We start from the raw sequence: 26,095 nt of genomic DNA on the forward strand, positions 1-26,095 counted from the left end.
TATGATTATTATTCATTGTCAATCAAATTTAATGACTAATACATTTATGTTATGTTAATTCTTTCTGAGGCCGCTCCATTGCTTCCATGCAGTCATGAGGAGGGATAATAGAGAAAACCCCACTGCTACACATACCCCATTGTTCTAGCTGCAGATTGCCCTTAAGATATTGGCAGAGGAATGAGGTTCAATGCCCTGGAACATTTGGACTTCTGGCAATACAAAAAGCAGTCTGAATTTGGGCATTGACATGCTATAGGACAGAGGGGTGAGCCAGATCAGTATCATTGTGTAGGAGAGAAGGGTTTTTTATCATTCTGCTTTCACTAAGTCCCAATTCTAATTGCCTTTCCTTTCTAATTCCTCTGGATAAAAGCCCTTATAGATATGTTTCTTTCACTACAAATATTAGGAGTGGGGCCATAACAGGAGTGGGGTGACTCCAGCCCACAGATATAAAGTTCAAGACCTGTATCTGCCCCAATGTCTTCCACCCCCTGTCCCTTCTGCTTTTTTTTAATCATCTATAAAGATAAAATTATGAGTTAAAGAAGTGTAGTTTGGTTCCCAACATATAATTCTATATCCTCAACATATAATTCATATGATATGATTTCATGGCATTATGTAACTTCCCTCTAAGAAACTCTAATCTGTTCAAACTGAAAGATAGCAATTACACTTAGATTTATATGCCGCTTCACAGTGCTTTTACAGCCTTCTCTAAGTGATTTACAGAGTCAGCATATTGCCCCCAACAATCTGGGTCACCATTTTAGTGACCTTGGAAGGATGGAAGGCTGAGTCAACCTTGAGCCTGGTGAGATTTGAACTGCCGAACGCTGGCAACAGGCGGTCAGCAGAAGTAGTCTGTAGTATTGCATTCTAACCACTTTACCACCATGGCTCAATAGATATGGGAATAATGGCAGCTAAACTCTTTACCTATAAATTAGGATTTCTGCACTCCAGAATATGAAAAAAACACCATTTGCCATTCTATTTGTTTCATTAATAAATTAGCAGTTTCCTCACTTTTTTTTGTTACTGATAGGCATGTAGAGATTGATCACTCATGAATAATGGCACTGCGATGCTAAGTGCCATGGAATCCAGTACAGAAGTGCAGTTCAATAAAACTATATATAAAAAGAAACTAGTATAACCTAAGATCACATAGGATTGTTTTTTATACATAGATCAGTTTTGTTACATCGTGTGTGTGTGTGTGTTTCTGTGTGTGTGTCTGTGTGTGTGTCTGTGTGTGTGTAATACCAAAATAGGGTATTATTATGCAGTACAGTACATTGGAAGCTGTAGCATTAACTGTGTTTAGGACAAACTTTGGAAACAGGAAAGAATTGGATTTCTAATACTGCAATTTCAAAAACAGTAATTTACAGCACCAGATTTTTCACTTTCCAGAATCCAGGAAAATAAGGGAGCATTAAATACATAATAGATCTAAATAAGCAAGTGAGACCAACAGAAGGAATGTCACGAATGAGGCAATTAGTATAGCATGGCTTCTACTGCCTACTTCTCCATCATATATTCAGTAAGCTCAGATGGAATGCAAAGAAAGCCTCAGAGCCCAAACCATAACTCAAACCGTCTTCATTTGGATAAGAATATGCTATTGGAATGGAATGGAAACCATTCAAAGAGAGAAGCAGTCTAGAACTAGGGAGAAATTTCCTGATAGTTAGAACAATTAATCATTGGACTGACTTGCCTCCAGAAGTTGTCGGTGCTCCAACACTGGATGTTTTTAAGAAGAGATTGGACAACCATTTGTCTGAAATGGTACAGGGTGGAGTGAGACTACAAGACCTCCAAGGTCTTTTCCAACCGTTATTATTTTAGGATCATATCTTGATTTTTTTCATATTTGTGTGTCAGAAGGAATAAAAATATACACTTAAAACTGGAAAAAGGTGCCACTAGAGACTTTTGCTAGCAATTCAACATCAAAACAATGCATGCATAACTCATGTGGTTTTAATATCAATAAGTCACTGAGAGCAATTTGATGCTGGTGGGATGTAAATCTAATAAACAAATAAATGAGTGAATAAATACATATCTGCTTTTCTCTGCACTTACCTTGATGTTCCTGATATTATTTATTAAAAAATCATAGGATCCAACCACAGGAATTGTTGCCAGAAGAATATAAAATAGCAGTTGTCTCCCCATGATCAAAGACTAGAGCACATTAGGAGGAATGCACAAGATTAGGCAGTCACTCTCGCAACGACTTTGGTAAAATATAAATCAGAAGCTCAGACAGAAAACCAAATATTTGTTGGTCTGCAAATCAATTACAAAATCTTAGAAATAGGTTACAATTACCCAACAGGGTCAAGGATTGATCATGCGGGGAAAAGGCAGGATCTAACCTGCCTAAAATACTCACCCATTTGCTCTTGAAACAAAACCCAGATTAAGTTGCTTTCCTTCTCTCCCACCCTTTCTCAAAATAATTCCGGCTGCTACAGGAAGCCAGCTGCTATGAAAGCTACTCCAAAATTGTTTATTCCCAAGAAAGCTCCAAATAGCTTGCTGAATGGCAGATTTAAGACTCAGACAGAGTTTTGGAAAATTGGGCTTCTGCCTTCATGTAGGACAAAGCAATAGATTAAGTAGAAAGGGTGGGGGGAATTGCTAGTAAGTTTGTTGAAATATTTCTGAGATTTCCCAGGCATAGTGCTTCCATTTTCTTGTACCCTTTCAATTAACATTAGAAAGGAAATGTATATCCTTTAATAAAGTTGGCTTGTTAGAAAAGATGATACCAGACATTTTCTAATGTTTTGCCACCTTAGACTAACACAATTCTCCACCTACAAAGTATTTCTGTCTTGTGCTCACTTACATTCCTATCTATGATCATTATTTCTGGCGTTGTTATAAACTGTTTTCTAACAAAACAGTTTGAATGATTGCCTTTGAGAATGGATTTAGTCATTGAATAAGCTGTGGTTTTTGAATAAGCCACAGTTGCAGGATTCAATAACATCCCAAGCAGTGGTAGGTTTTTAATTTTCTTACTACCTGTTCTCTCATGCATGAGCTTCTGCAATGCTTCTGCGTATGTGCAGAAGCATCTGGGTGAGTGGGCAGAGCCTCACACCAATGCTACTACTAGTTTGTCCAATCCGGGCCAAACTGGGAGCAACCCTCTGATCCCAAGCCATAAATTAATGTTTACAAACAACAATGTAAGCCAGACCAATGAATCTGTTCCACCTCTTGTCCGATTTTGGACAGGCTCTGGCCCCTTCTGTTCTCCTTCAAACTAATCTGCAACACTGGTACTGTTCCCCCCTGCCATTCACACTCTCTCTTCCACGTGGAAGTAGCCCCCCAAGCCCCACTGCACTGGCCAACCACATACTCCCTCATTCCCGCTCCCACCCAGCAGCAGCCACTTGACTTGCCAGCTGATCACCTGGGACTTGCAACTTCTTACGAGCTTCCCCACTGACTTTCATTGTTGAAAGCGAACAAGAGGTTGTGAGGAGGTGCTTGCTTAATGACTCACAATCATCATTTAATTACTGCAACAAGAACTGCATGGATTGTCATTGCTAAGTGATGCGGTCGCATAATGTTTTGCTTTATGATCTCATTGTCTAGCTATGGAAATTCCAGTCCAATTGCTGTCATAACCTGAGGACTACCCACATAATTATTTGACAGTTTAAAAAGGTCCTTTAAACAACAAGTTTGAAAGAGTAAAACTATCCCAAAATAGAAGAAAAGTTAATTAGCAGCTTAGAACTTAGAACAACTTAGAAAAAATATAAAATACATCCTAAAAATCTGAATAGGAATTTAATTTAAGAATGTTTTAAAACAATTGAAAGACCAGGGAAAACTTGAAATGTTAAGACTATTGCTAAGATTTTTTAGGGGTAAAAAGAGTATACAAAACAATATTTCTATCAGAATACAGATTGATTAGTCTATCAGGAAAGACAGTAATTGGCTCAAATTGGAAACTAAACAATGAAACCTGAAACTTCATGAATGTAGAAATGGGCCACTAGGTGGGACTAAAGTTCCAAGCAGAAAAAAACAAAAGTGAAATCTGCAAAATGACAAATAAAGGTTTGACCCTTGAGACATTTCAAAGGATTTTTGAAGAAATGTAAGGGAATCTTACAATCAATCTGATAATGATCATCGGTATACCAGTAAATGTATTTTTTTTCAAATTAAGATGGGAGAAAGAAGTTCCCAGAGAGATTCGATCCTATGACAGAACTTGATGAACTAAAGCTAAGATTGTTAGACATAAAAGAAAGAAAATTTAAAGTTGGCTTGTTTGATCAGAGTGAAAATATGGAACATTTTTAGAAAATTCTGGAAACCCTTTATGGACGTTCTGTTAACATTTGTACAGAAATGGCAATGCTCTTCAGATTCATTAATGGATAGAGGAGGTTGCATTTATTGCTTTCTATTTCTTCTGATTTCAGTTTTTATTATCTTTTAGCATTGGAAAACTATTTTAAAAGAAGAGAAATAGAAAACAGAAACTAAACAAATGACAACAATCAGATTGAGCTTGTTGAAAAATATGTAAATATATATACACACAGAGAGAGACAGACAGACACGCGCATATACACACAGATACATATGTATGGTAAGACAACATAAATGCAGAAGTCATCAAAAAAATAAATATATTGGAGACATAGATTAGAAAGACATGAGAATATAGTGAAATTGGACCTTGAAAATATATTGTAAAGATATATAAAGATAAATAAAATAATAGGTAAAATAGTAAATCTTATTATTAAAATCAATTTCTACAATAGACTTTAATTTCCTTTCTATTATTTTTAAAGTAAAAATCATCTCTTGGCCACTAAAGGGAGATAAAAACAAAATTAGATGTCCAAGTTTTCAGAGTTTTGTGTCCATTGAGTCAGGGGTGGGCTTCAAAAATTTCAGCAATGGGTTCTCTGCCCAGTTGCTGGGTGGGTGTGGCCATGGTGGGCATGTCCAGAGATTGTATTGTACTGGTTCGCACTGATTCAGGTGAACTGGTAGTGGCGGCAGTGTGAGGCTCCACCCTCTCACTCAGACGTCATCACGGACCTTCTCCACATGTGTGCACGCTCCCGCTACCGAACGGGTAGTGAAGAAAATAGAATACTATTACTGGCCTAGTCAGCCTCCTACACCATGGCGGTGGTGGTTGTGGTGTTTTGCCTTCCCCAGGCTCTGGATGCTTTCCTCAAGCCTCTTGGACAGCAAAAACTGCCTCTCCCAGCTCCAGAGGCTTCTGGGAGGCCCCATTTTCCCCGTCCCTTTATACAGAGCCGAGGTGGCACAGTGGTTAAATGCAGCACTGCAGGCTACTTCAGCTGACTGCAGTTCTGCAGTTCGGCTGTTCAAATCTCACCGGTTCAGGGTTGACTCAGCCTTCCATCCTTCCGAGGTGGGTAAAATGAGGACCCGGATTGTTGTTGGGGGCAATATGCTGACTCTGTAAACCGCTTAGAGAGGGCTGAAAGCCCTATGAAGTGGTATATAAGTCTAACTGCTATTGCTATTGCTATTCCCTGAGCCTCTGTGTGGGCCCTGCACATCCAAAATGGGCTGCATGGAGACTCCTGGGAGGGGAGGGGTGGGGCAGGCAGGGCCAGCCAGGGGTGGGATTTGGAGGTTCTCCAAACCAGCCATAACATTAGCTACGTGTTCTCCTGTAGCAGCCCACCCCTGCATTGAGTCTTGATCAATCTGGTTATTGGTGGAAGAAAAAAAGCAACAGTGGGATTTAAAACCTCTTCTTGCTTATCTATGTAACTAAGCAGTTATGTAGAAACAGAGGTAATTCCACAGATAACTCTTTTTAGGATTTTAATTCTTAACACCAGCCCCTGAAGCAAGATGGTAAGGAAGAAATGGAGTCTTCCCTTCCCTTCCTTCCTTCTCTTTGTTGGCTGTTTCTATTGACAGGAAGGAAATTGAATTTGTATGTGCTTTCTTGTGCCTTTCCATATACAACCATGAATGTTCTTTGCGGCATTTACATGTGTGAGACTGATTTGAATTGAGAAGGAAATAGTTAATTTTAGAAACAAGGTGCATTATTTTATAGGCAATTAAGGTTAATTGATAGCTTTCGTTCAAGTAAAGTTTTTTCAGGTTGTCTTGACCATGCCTTTCTTTTGCTATGTAGCTTCTGGCAAATAGACATATTTATAGGTATGTACCGTATATGTCTAACAGACAGTGATGTGACAATTGGGCATATGTGCAGGGATGGAGAATCTCCTGGAATGATTTCAGCTAGAGTTTGGCAATCTTAAGGAGATATGGTGAGGAATCCAAACATTACATGTTATTTTCCATCAGTATTTCTATTTCTTTATAAATTTATTCACATGTAATTCTTCCTTACCAAAGGTGCAATTTGTAATTTATGGTTATCTTTCTTTGGCAGGAAAAGTATCTTGGTATATTCCATGATACCAGGAGAATCATGGAGTGCATTAAATTAAAAGTCACACATTTCTGTAAACTTGCAGTAGATGTGCTTTTGGCTAGAGCACTTGCAGAAAAACATATGTGATTGTGAATTAAAGCATTGCTGTGTCTATCCAGCTGCCCAATAATCCTTGACAATATTAGAGCCATAAGGAATCCTAAGATAAAACTGAGGCGACATGGCTATTCTTAAGGAAACTATTTTGTGGTCCCTCTCTCTCTCTCTCTCTCTCTCTCTCTCTCTCTCTCTCTCTCTCTCTCTCTCCTATGCTTTGTGGAGGAAAGCATTTTAAATTCTTTTATATAATATAGTATCCGTTTTGATAAAACATTTACAAGAAAATGTGCAATTTATCATTGATGGTAAATTGTAGAATTTTTTGGATAAAATTTAGAAGAGGGTCTTTTGAAATTATTATTTGTTCAGCAGGAAGTAGAATAATGGTCACATGCAAGTAATTATATACTTTTATATCATCCAATACAGAGTCATTACATTAGTTGCCTAGAAACTCAGTCCAATACTCATTTTTTAATTTTTTTTATTAAACTGGCAAGAAGTCATTATTGTTATATTTATCAGAATTTATATTTATCGTTAACCCAATAAGGAAATGTAAATTGATTTCTATCACAAAAATATATGTTAGTTTGAACTAAATCAAAAAAAGATATGACTTCTTAAGTAAGGACAATGATAGGCTTCCTTTTCCCTTTGAAAATAAAATCAGTTGTTTGAATTTAGGTTTCCATGACATACCAAATTTTATGGAGGTTGCAGTGTTATTCAACAAGTGTGGTCATTCACTCTTATGCCCATAATGTAAGGTGACCAGATGTCCCGATTTTGGTGGGACAGTCACGATTTCTAACAATTTGTCCTGTGTCCCGGGGTGTTTTAAAAAGTACCGATTTTCTGGCTTCGTGTTGAAAGCCCAGTGGATTTGCTTAAGAAATCCTAACCGGGGCAAGACAAAAGACACTCTGTCTAATCCCTTTCTCTGTCTCAGTACTTTCATTGAAGATATTAAAACGTTAAAGCAAGAAAATGGAACCCCCCCGCCCATTTTACCTCATTTTATAAGAAGAGATGACCCAGTACCATAGAGCTCCAGGAAATATTTGGCTAGAGAGGGAAGCGAGTGTTCCTTCCTGGATTTTCTGGAGGGGAAGAGCACGGAGGTTGGAGGTCAGCTCGTGTGGGAAAAATGGTGAAATATTTTTCTTTCAAAAATATTTCCCTGGGACTAATTTCACCATTTTAATTTGCTCAGTTCTTTGTATTAACATATACATCATTCTGGATTGACTTGGAGTGCCTGCCTGCTGGTAAGTGAGCTGGGTTTTTTTTCTTTTATTTTTTAATGTATTTTAAAATAATATTTTATTTATTGTGCATAGGATTTTTTAAAATAGTTTTATTCTGTGTGGATTCTTTTTTTAAATTGTCTTAGACTATTTAAAAAAAGATTCTATCCAAAATAAACTGAAGTGAAACCATTTTTAAAAATTCTGTGCACAATACTTTGAAATATATTGTGCATAGAATTTTTAAAAATAGTTTTACTTCAATTTATTCTGTGTGGAATAGTTTGAAATGTTTTACTTCAATTTATTCTGTGTGGATTCTTTTTGTAGATTGTCTTAGACTATTTTAAAAAAAAGATTCTATCCAAAATACAAAATACCAGCTGCAGTTATTCACTTAAGAACTGTGGCAAGAAAGGTGGTATAGTGACCAAAGTTACAATGGCATTGAAAAAAGTGACTGATGACCATTTTTCACACTTAGAGACCATTTTCACACTTAGAGACTGTTGCAGCATCCTCATGGTCACACAATCAAAATTTTGATGTTTGGCAACAGATTCGTATTTATGATGGTTTCAGTGTCCTGGGGTCATGTAATTGCCTTTTGTGACCTTTTGACAAAGTCAAATGGGGAAACCAGATTCACTTATGTTACTAACTTATCAGCTCCAGTTATTCACTTAAGAACTGTGGCAAGAAAGGTGGTATAGTGACCAAAGTTACAATGGCATTGAAAAAAGTGACTGATGACCATTTTTCATACTTAGCGACCATCTTCACACTTAGCGACCATTGCAGCATCCTCATGGTCACGTGATCAAAATTGTGATGTTTGGCAACAGTTACAATTTGTAGTTACAAGTTATGTTGAAATAAAAAAATATTACAATACTATTTTTGTGTTGTATGAAAATCTTTGTTGCTCCGTATAAAATTTTTAATCAAGCCCCCCATCCCCCCGGTCAAAGGTGTCCCTCTTTACCAATCTGAAAATCTGGTCACCTTACAATAATGTAATTAAAATGAAAAAGACGTGGATGATTTTATGCTATTTAATAAAATCATGGACATTAAGCAGTAATAATCTTTGGCTGTTAAGTGTGCTCTTTAAGTATTTATATTCAGTTTCCAGCAGGTAACTTCAGTTTGACTAGATCCAGTTCTATAGTCCTTCTCACGTGTCCTGAAAAACAGAAAAAGAGAAGTGTTAAGTACTATCGTTGTTACTGATGAAATCTATATCCCGACATAAACCTTTGGGGGCATTATAGTATTATCTGATTAGCTTATCTGCTTTGGTTATCCTAGAATCAGGTAACCATAGGGGTATCTGAATATTATTCAAGGGTTTCAAATTACATCTGACATACCATGTCTGAGGACACTTAGCAAGAATGGAATTCATGCCTCTGTGACTCATACCACACAGTGTAAAATATAGAAATAATTCACATACCCCTATCCAAAAGATTGAGTGGAACTTACGCAAAATTCTATGTATCAGGGCATGACATAATGTAAAATGTATATCTCTCTGCTCTGAGAGTTTAAGTGAAGTTGGACCATTCCAATAAAACTTCCAAAATCAAGGATTGGAACATGACAAAAATTGCATGTTATATTCTAACACTTATGAGAATCCTGTCTTTATGTAAGCCTTTTCCACAGCTCCACCCCACTTGCATTCTTAAGCCCAAGTTAAAAGCCAAGTTCTAAAGATCCAGATAATTTTTAGTCTGGAGAAAAAGGCAACATAACAGAATAATATGGTTGGAAGGGACCTTGGAGTCTTCTAGTTTAACCCCCTGATCAAGTAGAAAACCCTATAGCATTACAGACAAATGGTTGTCTAATCTTGTCTAAAACCTCCAGTGATGGAGCACCCACAACTTCTGAAGGCAACCCATTCCACTGATTAATTGTTCTCCCTGTCAGAAAATTTCTCCTTAGTTCTAGGTTGCTTCTCTCCTTGATTCATTTCCATCCATTGATTCTTATCCTGCCTTCAGGTCCTTTGGAGAATAGGTTGACCTCTCTTCTCTGTGGCAGCCTTTCAAATATTGGAATATTTCTATCATGTCACCCCTAGTCCTTCTTTTAATTAAAAAAGACATAGCCAATTCTAGCAACCGTTCTTCGTATGTTTTAGCCTTAAGTAAAAACAGTTTATCAAGTAAGTGCTTTTTGGTTTCTCTCACCTGATGGCTACATTGGGCTGTCCATGTACATAAAGGAGTTTTACTTGACCAGAAGATCTTTGGAAATTTGTATTAGAGAAAAACTGACCTGGGAACACAAATAGACATAAACCCACAATTACAATTTTTAATGTAATAGCTTAGACATCCCAGAGGCAGATTACATGCTACTTAAATCTATCACAGTTGAAATCTATGAAATATTTTCCTATTGTTTTTCTTCATATAGTTATGATCAATGAATCATTCAGCCACTTAATTTTATCTTTTCGGATTATATTTTGACCATAGCAATCAAAAGCTACAATCTAAAGTTCAGACCACTTTCATTGTGCTTTTTCAAATAACTCTTACACTTATCAGTTATGAACATTCCTGGAATTTTGATGCACTATTGTGCTACTACTTAATTGTGAAAATACTTTTCCATTCCGAAATCTTTATCCATGGCTAGAGATATGCCATATATTCTTCTTCAAGGCCATAAATAATAATAGTAATCATCATCATCATCATCCATCTTAAGAAGGTACTTGGTTGATATCTAGGATACTGGCAGCAACCCATATCAACCATTAGCACCAGTCAATGGTATTTGTGATGCGTTTTTGAATGTTTAGTTGACTAAGTTTCATGTTTGGTGAATAAAAATTAATAACAACAACAATAACCTTTATTGTCATTGTGCATATATACAACTGATTTAGCCTCTACTGGTGCAATCCATAACAAAAATACAAGACAACATGAATAATATAGAAAACGATCCTTATACAAGTAATTATGGAAAAACCAGTCATATGTTTCCATAAATCAGTGCAGGGAACAGATTTGGCTTTATTCACCACAATGCAAATCTCACATTTAAATGAGATAGTCTACCAAGAAGCTTGCAATCAAGTCCTCTCGCTTTGGTGCTGGTACTTCGTTGTAGTTTGGGGTAGATTAAGCTGTCCATCTTGCATTGCTTAAAAGAACCCCTACTTCCATTTGAGATCTGAATTCAGATCTTGACATGAAAATGCAAATCTCTCATTAACTCAGAGACTTGGATAAGATGAGCAAATGATAAAAGCAATATTGCAATACAGGCTCCACAACGTATACTGTATGTATTGTCATATCACATGCATATATGTTATGAATCATGATAACATTATACTGCTTTGACCATTTTGACGAAAGCCTTCAATACATATGTGGACTGTGATTGGAACTCAATAAATGGCTTTAATTTTATCACTTTAAAAAAAATTGGAAGGCTGCTAGTCCCTTATTAGAGAATAAACCCTGTCAAATTTTTCATAAGAAAAAGTTGTCGTAGTTTCTGTTATAGGCAACAAGCATGTTTATTTACTTTATTCCAAATTTCAGAGGAATTATGTATTTCCTTCCTCTTTCATTTATTGATTGCCAATTTGAATAAAAATAGCAAACATGATTGATATTTTTCCATGCAAGAAACATAGTTCAAGTGCCAAGAGTAGGGAGAACGATTAAAGCAGTACAAGACATGTTTGTTCTCTGCTCAGTTGGGACCAAACTCACAGAGGGCACCAAAGGGTAGGAATAAATGATTGATGAACAGCAAACAATTGCATAACTTGAGAATCCAGTGTTCAACAAGTATGTTGTGTTTCATCCACCAAACTCCCACATATTCAACACACACGTACCCACACACACCATTTTGTAATCCTGGGAGGCAACTTCCAATAGGCACTAGGATTGGCTCTGATTTATGGCATCAATATCTTTGTTACAAAACATTGTTGATCAAGAACAGTTGATTTCAATAAACAATGCAAATAGAGACAGAGTTGCAAAGCCATCAGATATATTTCTCCACATGAGAAATGAAAAAGGAAATGTTTCAATCCCTTTTTCCCTCATCCCGAAGAAATATATGCTTCTATAGACGTAGTCAGGGGTGGCTCAGTGGCTAAGACGCTGAGCTTGTCAATCAGAAAGGTCGGCAGTTCGAATCCCTAGTGCTGCATAACGGGGTGAGCTCTCTAGCAATTTGAAAGCAGATAAAAATGCAAGTAGAAAAATAGAGACCACTTTGATGGGAAGGTAATAGCATTCCATGTGCCTTCAGCGTTTAGTCATGCCAGCCACATAACCACAGAGATGTCTTGGGACAGCGCTGGCTCTTTGGCTTTGAAATGGAGATGAGCACTGCCTTCTAGAGTCGGGAACGACTAGCACATATGCGCAAGGGGAACCTTTACCTTTATAGACACAGTCTTAGTACTCATCGGACTTCACTAGAAAGGGGTTTGGAAAGGATTCATACGGACTCCACTCTCATATGAATATTTCTCGGACTTAACAAAGGCCATTTCCATATGATTAGTTTCCACTCTCCCAATTCTCAGTTTAGAAGGCGATTATATTTTTTTGCTACTGACTTGAAATGCTGAGAACAAGGTATGAAGCTCACCAGCACCCAAAAACATTTCTCTATTGCTGAGAAGAAAACCATAAGCCTATCTATGTTTGTGAAATCACTAGTAGTCAAATTTGATTCAAGGGCAAATTTATCTTTCTAATGTTAATGTATCTCAAAGGATTATCGCAAAGACTAGCAAAATAACATGGATAAAGTGCTTTGTGGATACTATATATTGAAAAGCCAAATTTAATTCCAAATTGTATTACTATAATCTGCAGCCAGTGATATGCGGTGAGGTTTATGGCTGGTGAGGCACTGACACAGTGGTGGGTTTCAAATTTTTTTAGACTTGTGGACTTCAACTCCCAGAATTCCACAGCCAGGCATGCTCAACTCCAATTTAAAGTGACAGCATTTGTTTCTCTCCTTTGCGAAAAAGTTTCCTTCATTGTTTTTCTTCTCCCTCCCCCTCCTTCCTCCCTCTCCCTCCCTCCCCTTTCTCTCAAACAGACACACGCGCTTGCAGGCTGGGGTGAGAGAAGAGGCAGAGACACCGGAGGGGAGCCGATCCGAGCCTTTGATTGCAGGCGGAGCCACGTTGCCTTTTCATTTCATTTTTTTCATTTTTCATTTATTAAAATTTATAGGCCGCCCTTTTCCCTGAGGGGACTCAGGGCGGCTTACAATCACAAGGGAGGGGGTTGCAGTATCAAAAAACAAAACAAAATGTGAACAAAGAAAAATAATAAAACACAACTTTCGTTCAGCAATCAAACACTCGGGCGGGTGAATTGGGAACCTATCCCCAGGCCTGCTGGGAGAGCCAGATCTTGAGGGCTGCGCGGAAGGTCTGGATGGTGGTGAGGGTACGGATCTCAACGGGGAAATCGTTCCACAGGGTCGGAGCTGCAACAGAAAAGGCTCTCCTCCGTGTGGTCGCCAGTCGGCATTGACTGGCAGATGGGATTCGGAGGAGGCCCAGTCTGTGCGATCTAATTGGTCGAAGGGAGGTAATCGGCAGAAGGCGGTCTCTCAAGTACCCAGATCCACTACCATGGAGTGCTTTAAAGGTGGTCATCAGTACCCTGAAGCGCACCCGGAGACCAACAGGTAGCCAGTGCAGCTCGCTGAGGACGGGTGTAACGTGGGCGAACCGCGGTGCGCCCACTATCACTCGCGCGGCTGCATTCTGGACTAACTGTAGTTGCCGGATGCACTTCAAGGGCAACCCCATGTAGAGCCCATTGCAGTATTCCAGCCTAGAGATCACAAGGGCTCGAGTGACTGTTGTGAGAGCCTCCCGGTCTAGGTAGGGCCGCAACTGGCGGACCAGGCGAACCTGGGCAAATGCCCCCCTGGTCACAGCTGACAGCTGGTGGTCAAAAGTCAGCTGTGGGTCCAGGAGGACTCCTAAGTTGCGGACCCTATCTGAGGGGTATAAAATTTGACCCCCCAGCCTAAGTGTTGGTACATTAGCCAAATTATTGGGAGGGAAGCACAACAGCCACTCGGTCTTGTCCGGGTTGAGTACCAGTTTGTTAGCGCTCATCCAGTTCTTAACGGCCTCTAGACCCTGGTTCATCACGTCCACCACTTCATTGAGTTGGCACGGGGCGGACAGATACAGTTGCGTATCGTCCGCATATTGGTGGTATTTTATCCCGTGCCTCCGAATGATCTCGCCCAGCGGTTTCATGTATATGTTAAATAGTAGGGGGGATAAGACCGAACCCTGCGGCACCCCACATGTTAGGGGCCTCAGGGACGATCTCTGCCCCCCGACCAACACCGACTGCGACCTGTCCGAGAGGTAGGAGGAGAACCACTGTAAAACAGTGCCTCCCACTCCCACCTCCCGCAGTCGTCGCAGAAGGATACCATGGTCGATGGTATCGAAAGCCGCTGAGAGGTCAAGGAGAACCAGGATGGACGCATAGCCTCCATCTCTGGCCCTCCAGAGATCATCGGTCAATGCGACCAAAGCGGTTTCTGTGCTGTAACCAGGTCTGAAGCCAGACTGGAAGGGGTCAAACTTTTCAAACTTGTAATCAGTGAAGCTGGGCTTATATAGTTTTATCCAGCTGTGTGTGTGTGTGTGTGTGTGTGTGTGTGTGTGTGTGTGTGTGTGTGTGTGTTTGAAAAGGCAACATGGCTGTGACTGCAATCAACCTACACTTGGGGAGGGATCTACATTTGAGGATGAAGTTTGAATTCCTCTCCTTCCCTCTGACCCACATGTACCTTTTCCAGCTGTTTCAGAGAGGATTTCAACTCTGCTCTTGCCTGTCATCATGAAAAGAAACGAAAAGAAAATATAAAAGGAAAAAGGCAAGAGCTGAGGTCAGGCTGAGCTAGTGGCTGCCAGAGTCCCCATGGATGACTCTGCTTAACTGTTTAAAAAAAGCCTCTTAAAAAAGCACTCTCTACAGTAGGAGGCAGGAGAACGATGTGTCTCACCTACTTCAGGAATTTTTAGGCTTTTAACCCTTGCTTAACTCTGCTCGAGTGATCATAAAACACCTAAAGTCAGACTAGATGAGGCACGTCATTTTCCTGCCTTCTCCTGTAGAGAACACCTTTTAGAGGCTTTTTTAAACAGTTAAGCACTAAGCAGAGTCATTCACGGTGAATCTGGCAGCAACTAGTTCAGCCTGACCTCAGCTCTTGCCTTTTTCCTTTTACATTTTTTTTTCTTTTCATGATGACAGTGGTGAGGCTCTGCCTCCCCTGCCTCCCCTGACTGCATGTCCCTGTCTGCAGCAGTAGTTAAATACTTACCGAAAAGTCCAGTAACTTGATTAGAAAAAGAATCGCTATTCTCAAAGTATAATCCAAGCCAACCAAGTGGAGGAGGTACATAGAAAATTTTGGTTACAATGTTGTCTGGTCCTGATAGAAAGAGACTTTCTCCACTTGTCAGTGTAATGTTTAGCCTAAGAGGAAACAAACTATTATTTTCTAATATTCCTTTGACAACTTTTCATGCTGATACAGTAATTTATTATCACTCAAATTACTGTTATTGACAAACACAATTTAAAAACATATTTAAATGAATATTTTCACATTTTTTTATTATTATAAATCCCTTGTGTATGTACCTGAAGTAATTTATATAGTATATTTCAACACAATGGCCATACAGAAAGGAAAAAATGCCCATTCAAGCAACATTCAAGCAGTTTTTAACTGCTGTACACTGTATCTTGGAGAAAGAAAGAACACCTTTCAGTCTGACAGCTAACACAAAAATAGACTTATGTTTTAGAGATTGGAGAGCTCTGTTGTCTATAAAAAAAACTGAAAATAGCAAGTTTACCCTTCATTTGTTAAAGATTCTCTGTCAGTCCACACAAAAGAGTGACTGGAGTCATTACTTTTCAATGTAATTTTTTCTGTTGACACCTTTATTTCCAGGTTAAGCTTTGGATAAGTTATTTCAAACTCTGTAAAGTGGTTGTTTTCACCAAGCTTGCCAGTCACTTCGATCCCTGGAAGTATGTAAAGGAACACTCAGAAACATATTCATGTTTGCCTAACATTCATTAGTACAGAAATAATTGCCACATAAATGCAATGAGTAAAAATATCTGAATCTCACAAGAATGCTTTTGGCTTAATCTGCTTGCCAATTCAGTTGTCTGCAGTGTGCTCCCCTGCTCAATTTATTTAGACTCAAAAGCTAAGATGAGTTTAACCCATTTAGGATTTGGATGGGAGGCTGCCACAAAACCCCAAGATTACTGGCTAAACATAGAAGCTTTCTACATCTACATCTATATCTAGTATATCTACATCTACCTCCTGGAAGAATGTATGAGAACATGTCCATGAATTTCACCAACAGTGAAGCTTATTTGAAGATGGCTTAGTTACACTACACAAATAATTACAACATCTGTTTTTGTCCAGATAGCCAACCTTTCAGGCAAGCAATCCATCATGCCAATGCTGCTAAATATTTTTTATATCTGTGTAGCCATATAAGACAAGACAATTGATACAGAGTGAATAGAAATCCCCAACATTTAAAATAAATATCACAAATAATCAGTGAATTTGGGAACTACGAAAAGTAAGCACACGCACATATAAGTATTGGAATAAGAGTTACAGTGCATTTGTGTGAAATGAGATGAAAAGTACAGTCAACAAAAACAAGGATTAGAAAAGAAGAATAGTTGTTTCTTTTAGGCTGTCCCAAGGAAAACATCCCCATAGAACTTTGAATATTCAGAGCTACACATTTTTTTTATAGAAATCACATACCTTTCTCTGGATCAGATAACAGATTTAAGGGTGTTTGTGGCTGTCCGTTAATAGATATACAAACTAAAAAATTTTTATTATGTGGTTGGAAAAGGAAATGGTGATAAGAAGTCGTAGGAAGATCTGGAAAAAAAAGTTATTATTAGTATGTATTTTATACTGATTTATGGAATCATCTAAGATCCCTAATATCTTAGCTCAGTTTTATGGCTGATGAAATTCAGGTAATTATAATTAGCGTGAACAGAAGGCTGCAAAAGTTTGCAACATATTAATTAACAGAGCTGTCAAATTCTTCATGGGGATATTTTGTTCCATCAAATGTCCACACACAGCCCCCTTAAAGCAATCTCAGGAGTTTTTACTCAATAACAAAGTAAAATAGCCTATTAATGAGCTGGCATGGTCCACTTAAGCTACAGTATCCATACGGCCTTTATTTCAGAAAGCTGTCCTTTAGATTTATTCAATTTAATGGTTTATTTTCTTGACTTGTCTCTTGCATTTTCCTTTATAAAGCATATAACCACAAATACTTGTGATTATTATAACTTAAACTCATGTTGCACTTATCGAGTGAAAACATATGAAGAAGTAAATTGCAGCTTCAATTGTTTTCCCTCTGATGTTTTGGTGCAATAGATTAAAGACATCCAGAATCACCTTATTGGTGAGAGGGATGGCATTTAAATTTTAATAATAATAATAATAATAATAATAATAATAATAATAATAATAATATCATCCCCTCTAAGGAGCTTGACCTTGTCGTGGTGGAGGGGCTTGCACGCTCTAATGATCCTAAGGGATATGCTGAACAGGTACAACCATATCAGATAGTTCTTAGGTGAAGGGCCAGACAAAATTTGCTCCACAACCCATTCAAATATGGTGAATACGAAAAAAATGAAATTTATGCCGGCTGAACTGTCGCCTGGATTAACAAGGGTTCCGTTGGATGCTATGGCTCCTGAGCATTCTGCGCAAAATGAGCTACAGGGCTCAGCTCCCTCTGCTAGGCAACCAGGACACGGACCTGACAAGCTACTGGAAGAAAAAGTGAAAAAGTAAAAATCTGGACTAGGGAAGAAAACATCTCTATTATGAAAGCTTACTATCAGTCTGAACCAGCAAAACGTGGATTTCAAAAATGAATGTATCAGATTTGGAAGGTGAACCACGCGGACTGTGATATCAGTGAACAAAGGCTAATGGACCAACAATGTGTAGTTCTAAGCCACAAATTTTTCACTACAGCAGAATTAATAGGAATCAAAGAGAAAGCAACTAATGGTCTGAGTATACCAACAAAGAAGAGTAACATCAAGAATGATTTGCAGACTCAAAAGCTAACTGAGGAAGAAAGGGAGAAAGAGGAGGCTGAAATGGATGAAGAAAAAGAACAAGGAAGCACTGAAGAACAAACACCAACAGATATTGCTCAATTAGCCGAGAAAATGAAGCATCAAATGGAAGATGCTGAAAGAACACGTTTGCCAAAGCTGAACCAAGTGAACCGGAAAGAATTGAGAAAGGTACTAAAAAAGGTCAATGAGGCTGTGCAAACCATTCAAACCACTACATTAGCTGAAACAAATCAGCTGATGTATGCAGCAGCCTTCATAACCACCAAAGAATTGGGTTTGAAAATACAAAAGAATCAGAGGCAAGAAGAGGAAGCCTAAATGGAAAATTCGGTTGGAATTGAAAATCAAAAAATTTCATGGAGACTTGAGCAACTTGAAGAACTTAAGGCAAGGTCAGCTAAAGAACAAGCAGGTAAAAAGCAGCCTGGAAGCAAGATACAATTTGGAGAATAAGGAGACTGCGGTAGTAATTGAAGAGCTGAAGCAGAGGGTTGTTGCCGTTGCTGAAAACATTAAAAGATATGCAAACCAAGTAACTCAATTCAAGGAAAACTCACAGTTAAGAACAAATCAGCACCAGTTTTATAAGAGCTTAGAAAGTGAAGATGGAGTAACAACAAATGAAAAGCCTGATAAAGAGGAAGCTCTGAAATTCTGGAAGAATTTGTGGGAAAACAACAAGAAGCACAACAGAAATGCAAAATGGATCAAACAGATTGAGGATTCTATTAAAGTGCATAAAATGGAAGATGTGAAAATAACAAAAGAAATGGTGCAAAGACAGTCAAGAAAAGTGAAGAACTGGAGTGCACCTGGACCAGATGAGTTACATGGTTTCTTGTTAAAGGCACTTACAAAAGATTGGCAGCCCAAATCTTAACAACAACGGAAAATGATGAATGGATGACAACTGGAAGGACATTTTTGATCCAAAAAGATAAAGAAAAAGGAAAGAATCCTGGAAACTATAGGCCAATCATCTATTTGCCAACAACATACAAGCTACTTACTGGTATCATTGCAAACCCAGTTTATGGATACTTGGAAGGAAATAACTTGCTTCCTGTAGAACAGAAATGATGCTGCAAAAATTCAAGAGGAACAAAGGACCAACTGCTGATTGACAAACTAATCCTAAAGAATTCAAAGAAAAGATGAACCAACCTGTTCATGACTTGGATAGACTATAAGAAAGCATTTGATTCAGTTCCCCATAGCTGGAACAAGAAATGCCTGAAAATCTTTGGAATCAGCAGCAACATACAAAAATTCATGGAAACCTCAATGAACCTCTAGAAAACAAAGCTTATAGCTAATGAAGAAGTACTGGGTGAAGTTGAAATTGAACGAGGCATTTTCCAGGGCGATTCCCTTTCACCCCTACCTTTTATACTCTTAATGCTACCACTGACAATCATTTTGAAAAAGATGAACTATGGATACGAACTTGCAAAGAAAGGACTGAAAATTTTGCACTTGGTGTACATGGATGATTTGAAGCTGTTTGGTAAAACAAAAGCTGAACTGAATTTATTAATTGAAAGGACAAAAGAATTTAGCCAAGACATTGGTATGTAGTTTGGAATTGACAAATGTGTAACAATGGCAACTAAAGCAGGCAAGGTCATAGAAGATGATGGAATAGAACTTGAGAATGAAGAAATGATAAATGCAGTAAAACCAGAAGAAGGCTACAAGTACTTGGGGATTTTAGAGGCCTCTGACTTAATGCATAATAAAGTCAAGGAATTAACTTCAGCCAAGTACATTCGATGAATTTGCAAGATATTAAAGTCCAAATTGAGTGGAGGAAACATCATAAAAGCCATAAATACCTGGGCTATCCCTGTGATCCGATACTCTGCAGGAATAATTGACTGGACCCAGATGAAGTTGGACAATTTGGACAGAAAAACAAGGAAGCTTATGACAATGAATCATGCTTTCCACCCTAAAAGTGATGTTGACCAATTATATCTACCAAGAGCAGAGGGTGGTCGAAGACTCCTACAAGTAAAACAGATTATGGAAGAAGAAAACACAGCTTGAATGATTACATCCAGAAAAGTGAGGAACCAATGATTAAGGAAGTAAATAAAAGAGGCCTTTTAAAGAAAACTAAGTCAAAAGCTGAATATAAGAAAGAAGTAATTGAGAAGCGAGCTGAAAATTGGAAAAACAAAGCTATGCATAGCCGATACTTGAAAAATATTGAAGGCAAAGCTGACCAAAAGCTAACTTGGAACTGTTTAAGATCAGGAGCACTGAAAAAAGAATCAGAAGGCTTTATTTTGGCAGCTCAAGAACAAGCCTTAGCCACAAACTCCATGAAGGCAAAAATTCAACATGTTACCACCAACAGCAATGTCACCCCTGTAATGATAAAGACAAGACAGTCAACCACTTGATCAGCGGGTGCAGCAAAATTTCACAAACTGACTACCTACAACGCCATGACCATGTTGCTAAGATCATTCACTGGAAATTGTGCCAAAAGTTTGGATTTGAGTACAGCAAAAACCACTGGGAACATCAGGTTCAGAAGGTTTTAGAGAATGAGAAAGTCAAGATCTTGTGGGACTTCAGAATTCAGACTGACAGGCACTTGGCCCACAACACACCTGACATAACAATAGTTGAAAAGAAAAAAAGTATGGTTCATTGACATTGCAATACCTGGAGATGCACGAATTGAAGATAAACAGCAAGAAAAAAATCACAAAGTACCGGGACTTGCAAATTGAAGTTGAGCGACTGTGGAAAAAGAAATCCTGTGTTGTCCCGATTGCAATTGGAGCCCTTGGAGCAATACCCAAAGGGCTACCTCGCTATTTGAAAATTTTAAATTTATCAGACTAGAACATTCTGATTCTACAAAAAACCACCCTACTTGGAACAGCTTATATCTTCTGACGTTACCTTAACAGTTCCTAGGTCCTTGGTTAGGACTTGAGATGTTGAGCTATCAACCAACCCCAAAGGCTGTGAATCTCACCAAAGATTAACATAATAATAATAATAATAATAATAATAATAATAATAATAATAATAATAATAATAATAAATTTTCTATTATTATTTTTATAATAATAGTGTCTACTTTCAGATTAATGAAGTCCAGATTCATTGCTTGTTTCCCCATCCACCATACAGAATGGAGAGATTACTTAAACAAAGGGGAAGGGAGAGAAAAATATGATCTTTTTATTCAATCTCTTCTGTGCCTGACCTGTTTTCTTGTACCTCATTCCCCTCTCCCAGAATGAAGAGATTGGAGAGGAAGAGATTACAAGAGAGTAAGCAACATAGAATGGGGAATACACTGCCTGTTTGCATGATGTGCTTGGGGCTGCTGGCTTCCCCATTGTGTGCCTGCTTATTTTTTTGTAATCCCTTCCTCTTTAATAAATGTTAACACAAACAATATTTTCCTTCTTGCTAATTATCCCAGTATTGGGGTCCTTTGTAATACCTTCCCCTCTAATGAATGTAAACACAAACATTGTTTCCTTTCTAGCTAATTATCCCAGTATGGGATGATCATTCCAAAGGGGAGGTGAGTTCCTGGGTGGCTAACAAAAGCTAAAGGTGTGAAGGTGATAAGTCTTGTCAATTACAGGCAGCAGCTGCCATCCAGCTATCCCAGCATGAAGAGAGAGAGAGAGTAGGGAAAAGGAAAGCACAGTTGTAGTTACATGATTTCTCATCCAATAAATATTTCACTTAATGGCAGAGTGGTCAAATGAGGACTACCTATAGTTACTGTTTGATTTTACACATACTACTTGGGAAAGGCAATTTATTAGCTTGACTTAAGCCCAATGAGCCCTTAAGCTAGTGTTTCTCAGATTCGGTAACTTTAAGAAGTGTTGACCAACTCCATGCTGGATGGGAATTGAAGTCCACACATCTTAAAGTTTCAGAAATTGAGAAACTACAAGTCAAGATTCAGAGGTAGTGGATATTGCAAAATATTTCTAAATTGGCAGTCAAGTTCAGACTTTTGAGTATCATTAATGCTAAACTGGTTTCGTTCTGCCTCTTTTTCCTTTCAATTATTATTTATGTAATACCACATTCTTTCCAAAAAAAGTTATGCTAGTGTGTCTATTTACTTTACAAATTGACTGAATGTACAGTATATTAAAAGGTTGGTCACAGTTTTGTAATTTGCCTTATTAAGAATACAAAGCATGTTTGAACTGGGCAAAAGTCTCTATATGCATAGTAGAACCATTGACACCTATTGATAATGTATCAATCTATTTTTGCATATGGGCAATCCACTGACACTGACCATGAGTTCCTGACTTTGTGTTGAAATGTACTTTATTTGGCTTTCTTGACTTCTGTGTCTCCTTCGTTAAAAAGATCCCTGTTGGTTTTGAGATAGGACGACCTGCAGAAGTTTACATGTTAGTGAAGCTCACTAGTTTTTCTGTTTTACTTTGATCTCATAGATAGAATAGCATTTCATTATTGAAAACAAGAGTTACATTTATTTTTTACCCAAACCTAATCTCAAGATAAGAAGATAAGATAAGAAGCCCCTTCACTTGCCACAAATACATTTACACACAGACACACACAGAGAGATAGATATAATATATGAATACTATTGATAAGTGTGTGTTTCCCACAAATTTGCATGGATACACATAGAAACTAAGTACTAAAATCCAATTAAGGCTTGGAAATCCTTGTTTACTGACTTCCTTGTTCAGTAACCATTGGAATTACAGGGGTGCTGAAAAAATAATATTACAAACAATCACTCAGTCACAGGATCACTATTATAGTTGGTATGTGTTGTCCTGTGCCTCATCTGTGTTTTTTCCTCCCTTGCAGAATAGAGAGATTGGAGAGGATGGAATTATAAAAGAGAAATCAGGCACACAACGGGGAATACACAATGAAAGCTATGCGTTCTTTGCTAAATTCCCCATTATGTGCCTGCTTACACTCTTGTAAAGATAGTCCTTGATTTATTATCACAATTAAAGTCACAATTTTCATCATAGGTTGGGCTGGTGTTGAGCAGATCACCAGATGACCACACCCAATTTTATGGCAGTCGTTAAGCAAATTCTGCAGTCGTAAAGCAAATTCTATGTTTGTTAAGAGAACCCATTGTTTGGTATGGGACATGTTTTTGTTGGAAACTGAAAGTAAATACCAGTTTCGGCAAAAGCATCATGAATCGCAATCACATGACCGCTGGGTACTGCAAACGTTGTAAAGGTAGGGCAGTAGCTAAGCACTCAAAATTCAGTCACTTGACTAAGGGGGGCATCCATCTTAACTTTGAGTATGGCCCGTATTCAAAGGGACTAATGACCCATATTATATGGATCTTAAGTCCCTTTGGAGGATTTCATCCTAAGTGTACAGTAGCTAAGTGAACCGTTGTGAGTCAAGGGCTATCTGTAATCCCTTCTACTCCAATATCCCTGCTCTGAGGGAGACAAGGAACAGATCAAGCACAGGAGAGATTGCCTAGAGAAGTTGCAGGGCAGAGAATGTAAAGAGAAAAGGATTCCAAGAAAACAAGTAGGCATACAATCAGGGATGGGATCCAGTGGTGGGTTTCGAAATTTTTAGAACCTCTTCTGTAGGTGTGGCCTGCTTTGAGGGAGTGGCTTGCCAGCCATGTGACTGGGTGGGCATGGCCAACTTGTAAAATGTGGTGAAACGCACTTAACAACGCTCTTCCTTAGCAACCAAAATGTTGGCTCAGAAACTCTGGCATTTGAAGCATGCAAGTCTTAAAGCTATCAAGTTACAAGACCTTTGCACCCCTAACCCTTTAGAAAAAAAAAACCCAGGGGTGTTCAAACTTGACAGCTTTAAGACTTGTGGACTTCAACTCCCAGAATTCCTCCTCCAGTCAGGTTGTCTCAGAAACTCTGGCATTTGAAGCATGCAAGCCTTAAAGCTGTCAAGTTACAAGACTCTTGCATACCTAACCCTTTCGGAAAAAAAAACCCAGGGTTTTTTTGGTTTTTTTTGGTGGACTTCTTCCTCTCGCTCTTCATCTTGATGATCTGATGCGGGTGGGCAGGGGGAGGGAGCTGGAACTGGTTCTAAACCGCACTGTAAATTTGTGGAACCTCTTCTATAGAAGCGGTTAGAACTGGCAGGAACCCACCCCTGGTGGGATCCTACTGGTTTAACAACCAGTTCACTGAGCGCATGTGTGAGCAGTTTGGAGAATACTTACCTTCAGGATTACTGCGTGGGAAGGAAAACAGCTAAGGCACGGCAATTCACTCTGTTGCGCGACTCAGCTGAGAAGTTAAAAGTAGGTAAAGCGCAGGGGCAGGCAGGCGAGCCCACTTGCTCGTGGGAGTGAACCAGCTCGCTCCCAGCTGATCTTCGGAGCTACAGGTTCGCCCGAACTGGTCCGAACCGATAAAATCCCACCCCTGCATACAATGGGGGAATACATTGGATTGTTTTCATAGCATGATCATAATGCCCAGGCCTGAGGGATACTGCATTTATTTAGATATGTATTTCCCATTGTGTGCCTACTTACTCCCTGGTATTCCCTTTCTTTTGAGTTAAATACAAATATTTATTGCCGTCTTGCTAATTATCCCAGTACACAACTGGGGTGAGCTTCCAAAGGGCAGGAGAGTGGAGAAAAGGGAAGCATAGTGACAGGGACATTATTTTACACTTGGCAACCAATTGTGTATAGGAATCCAGAGCAGAATCAAAGGCAGAGTGGAGTCAGGCTGTGCCAATCCTTCTCCAGCCAGGCTGCCAAACATTCAGATGACCATCAGATGGCAGAAAAGATTTAAAGTTTTCTGAACCTCTTCTCTGCCACCTAGTGATCAAGCTGATTATCATATATTGAGACTGACTACTTGTTTATTCATTACCAGGTCCTGTCTGTTCTAGCATAAGATATCATGGCACCCAAAGCAAATGTTTAGGCTCTTCTCAAGATGCATACTGGGCCTGCATTAGACAGCAACTAGATTTTTTTTTTAATGATTGGGGACACTCCAATTGAATTAAGGCACTCTTGTGACTATTTAGTAACTATTTTCCTGTCTGTTCTAGCATAAGATATCATGGCACCCAAAGCAAATGTTTAGGCTCTTCTCAAGATGCATACTGGGCCTGCATCAGACAGCAACTAGATTTTTTTTTAAATGATTGGGGACACTCCAATTGAATTAAGGCACTCTTGTGACTATTTAGTAACTATTTTCCTGTCTGTTCTAGCATAAGATATCATGGCACCCAAAGCAAATGTTTAGGCTCTTCTCAAGATGCATACTGGGCCTGCATCAGACAGCAACTAGATTTTTTTTTTTAAATGATTGGGGACACTCCAATTGAATTAAGGCACTCTTGTGACTATTTAGTAACTATTTTCCTGTCTGTTCTAGCATAAGGTATCATGGCACCCAAAGCAAATGTTTAGGCTCTTCTCAAGATGCATACTGGGCCTGCATCAGACAGCAACTAGATTTTTTTTTAAATGATTGGGGACACTCCAATTGAATTAAGGCACTCTTGTGACTATTTAGTAACTATTTACCTGTTATAAAAAATATTGTAGGGAATACATAGAGTGGCCATGGTGAAGGCAGGCACAGTTATTCAAAGTTGTTTCAGAAGACAGGACAAAATACAATGGTTTTATATTACCAGGAAGCGGATTTCAGGTGGACTTTCCTAATGGTAAGGATTGTTCAATAATAGAACAAAAAGCCAAGTAGGCCTTGAATTCTCCTTGCTGGAAATATTGAAAGGGAGCTTTATAGCCATGGGTTAAGCCATGTGAGGTAGTGCTGCATCCCTACCTTGGGAGAAGAATCAGGAGATAGTCCTTGACTTACAACCATTTGCCTAGCAACTGTTCAAAGTTATGGTGGAGCTGAAAAATGTGATTTAAGATTGGTCTTCACACTTATGACCATTGCAGGAATCCCTGCTGTTGGGTGCTCAAAATTCAGGTCAAATTATTGCCATTTGTGACCTCTTCAACTGGCTTCCCACAAACAAAGTTAGTGTAGGAA

At 38.7% G+C, this 26,095-nt stretch overlaps 2 protein-coding genes across 11 annotated transcripts in view; both read right to left on the reverse strand.

The window, feature by feature from the left end:
* Window positions 1-2,275, reverse strand: part of LOC116503995 (inter-alpha-trypsin inhibitor heavy chain H3-like) — a 28,266-nt gene extending 25,991 nt beyond the window's left edge. Inside the window, exon 1 of the mRNA XM_032210804.1 lies at window positions 2,107-2,275. Within this exon, the coding sequence (XP_032066695.1) occupies window positions 2,107-2,199 (93 nt within the window). The 5' untranslated portion in view covers window positions 2,200-2,275. The remainder of the gene's footprint in view (window positions 1-2,106) is intronic.
* A 6,587-nt stretch (window positions 2,276-8,862) lies between these two features.
* Window positions 8,863-26,095, reverse strand: part of LOC116503993 (inter-alpha-trypsin inhibitor heavy chain H4-like) — a 40,124-nt gene continuing 22,891 nt past the window's right edge. For 6 of the 10 annotated variants that reach the window (XM_032210801.1, XM_032210795.1, XM_032210797.1 and 3 more), the window contains 6 exons: window positions 22,354-22,455; window positions 16,690-16,812; window positions 15,740-15,911; window positions 15,199-15,353; window positions 10,023-10,110; window positions 8,863-9,007 (listed from right to left, as the gene is read on the reverse strand). In XM_032210801.1, coding sequence (XP_032066692.1) covers window positions 8,932-9,007; window positions 10,023-10,110; window positions 15,199-15,353; window positions 15,740-15,911; window positions 16,690-16,812; window positions 22,354-22,455 — 716 coding nt within the window. In that variant the 3' untranslated portion in view covers window positions 8,863-8,931. The remainder of the gene's footprint in view (window positions 9,008-10,022; window positions 10,111-15,198; window positions 15,354-15,739; window positions 15,912-16,689; window positions 16,813-22,353; window positions 22,456-26,095) is intronic. The other 4 variants (XM_032210803.1, XM_032210799.1, XM_032210802.1 and 1 more) reach the window with 1 other exon arrangement.

This window comes from Thamnophis elegans, chromosome 2, assembly GCF_009769535.1.
Source record: "Thamnophis elegans isolate rThaEle1 chromosome 2, rThaEle1.pri, whole genome shotgun sequence".
Taxonomy (NCBI): Eukaryota; Metazoa; Chordata; class Lepidosauria; order Squamata; family Colubridae; genus Thamnophis; species Thamnophis elegans.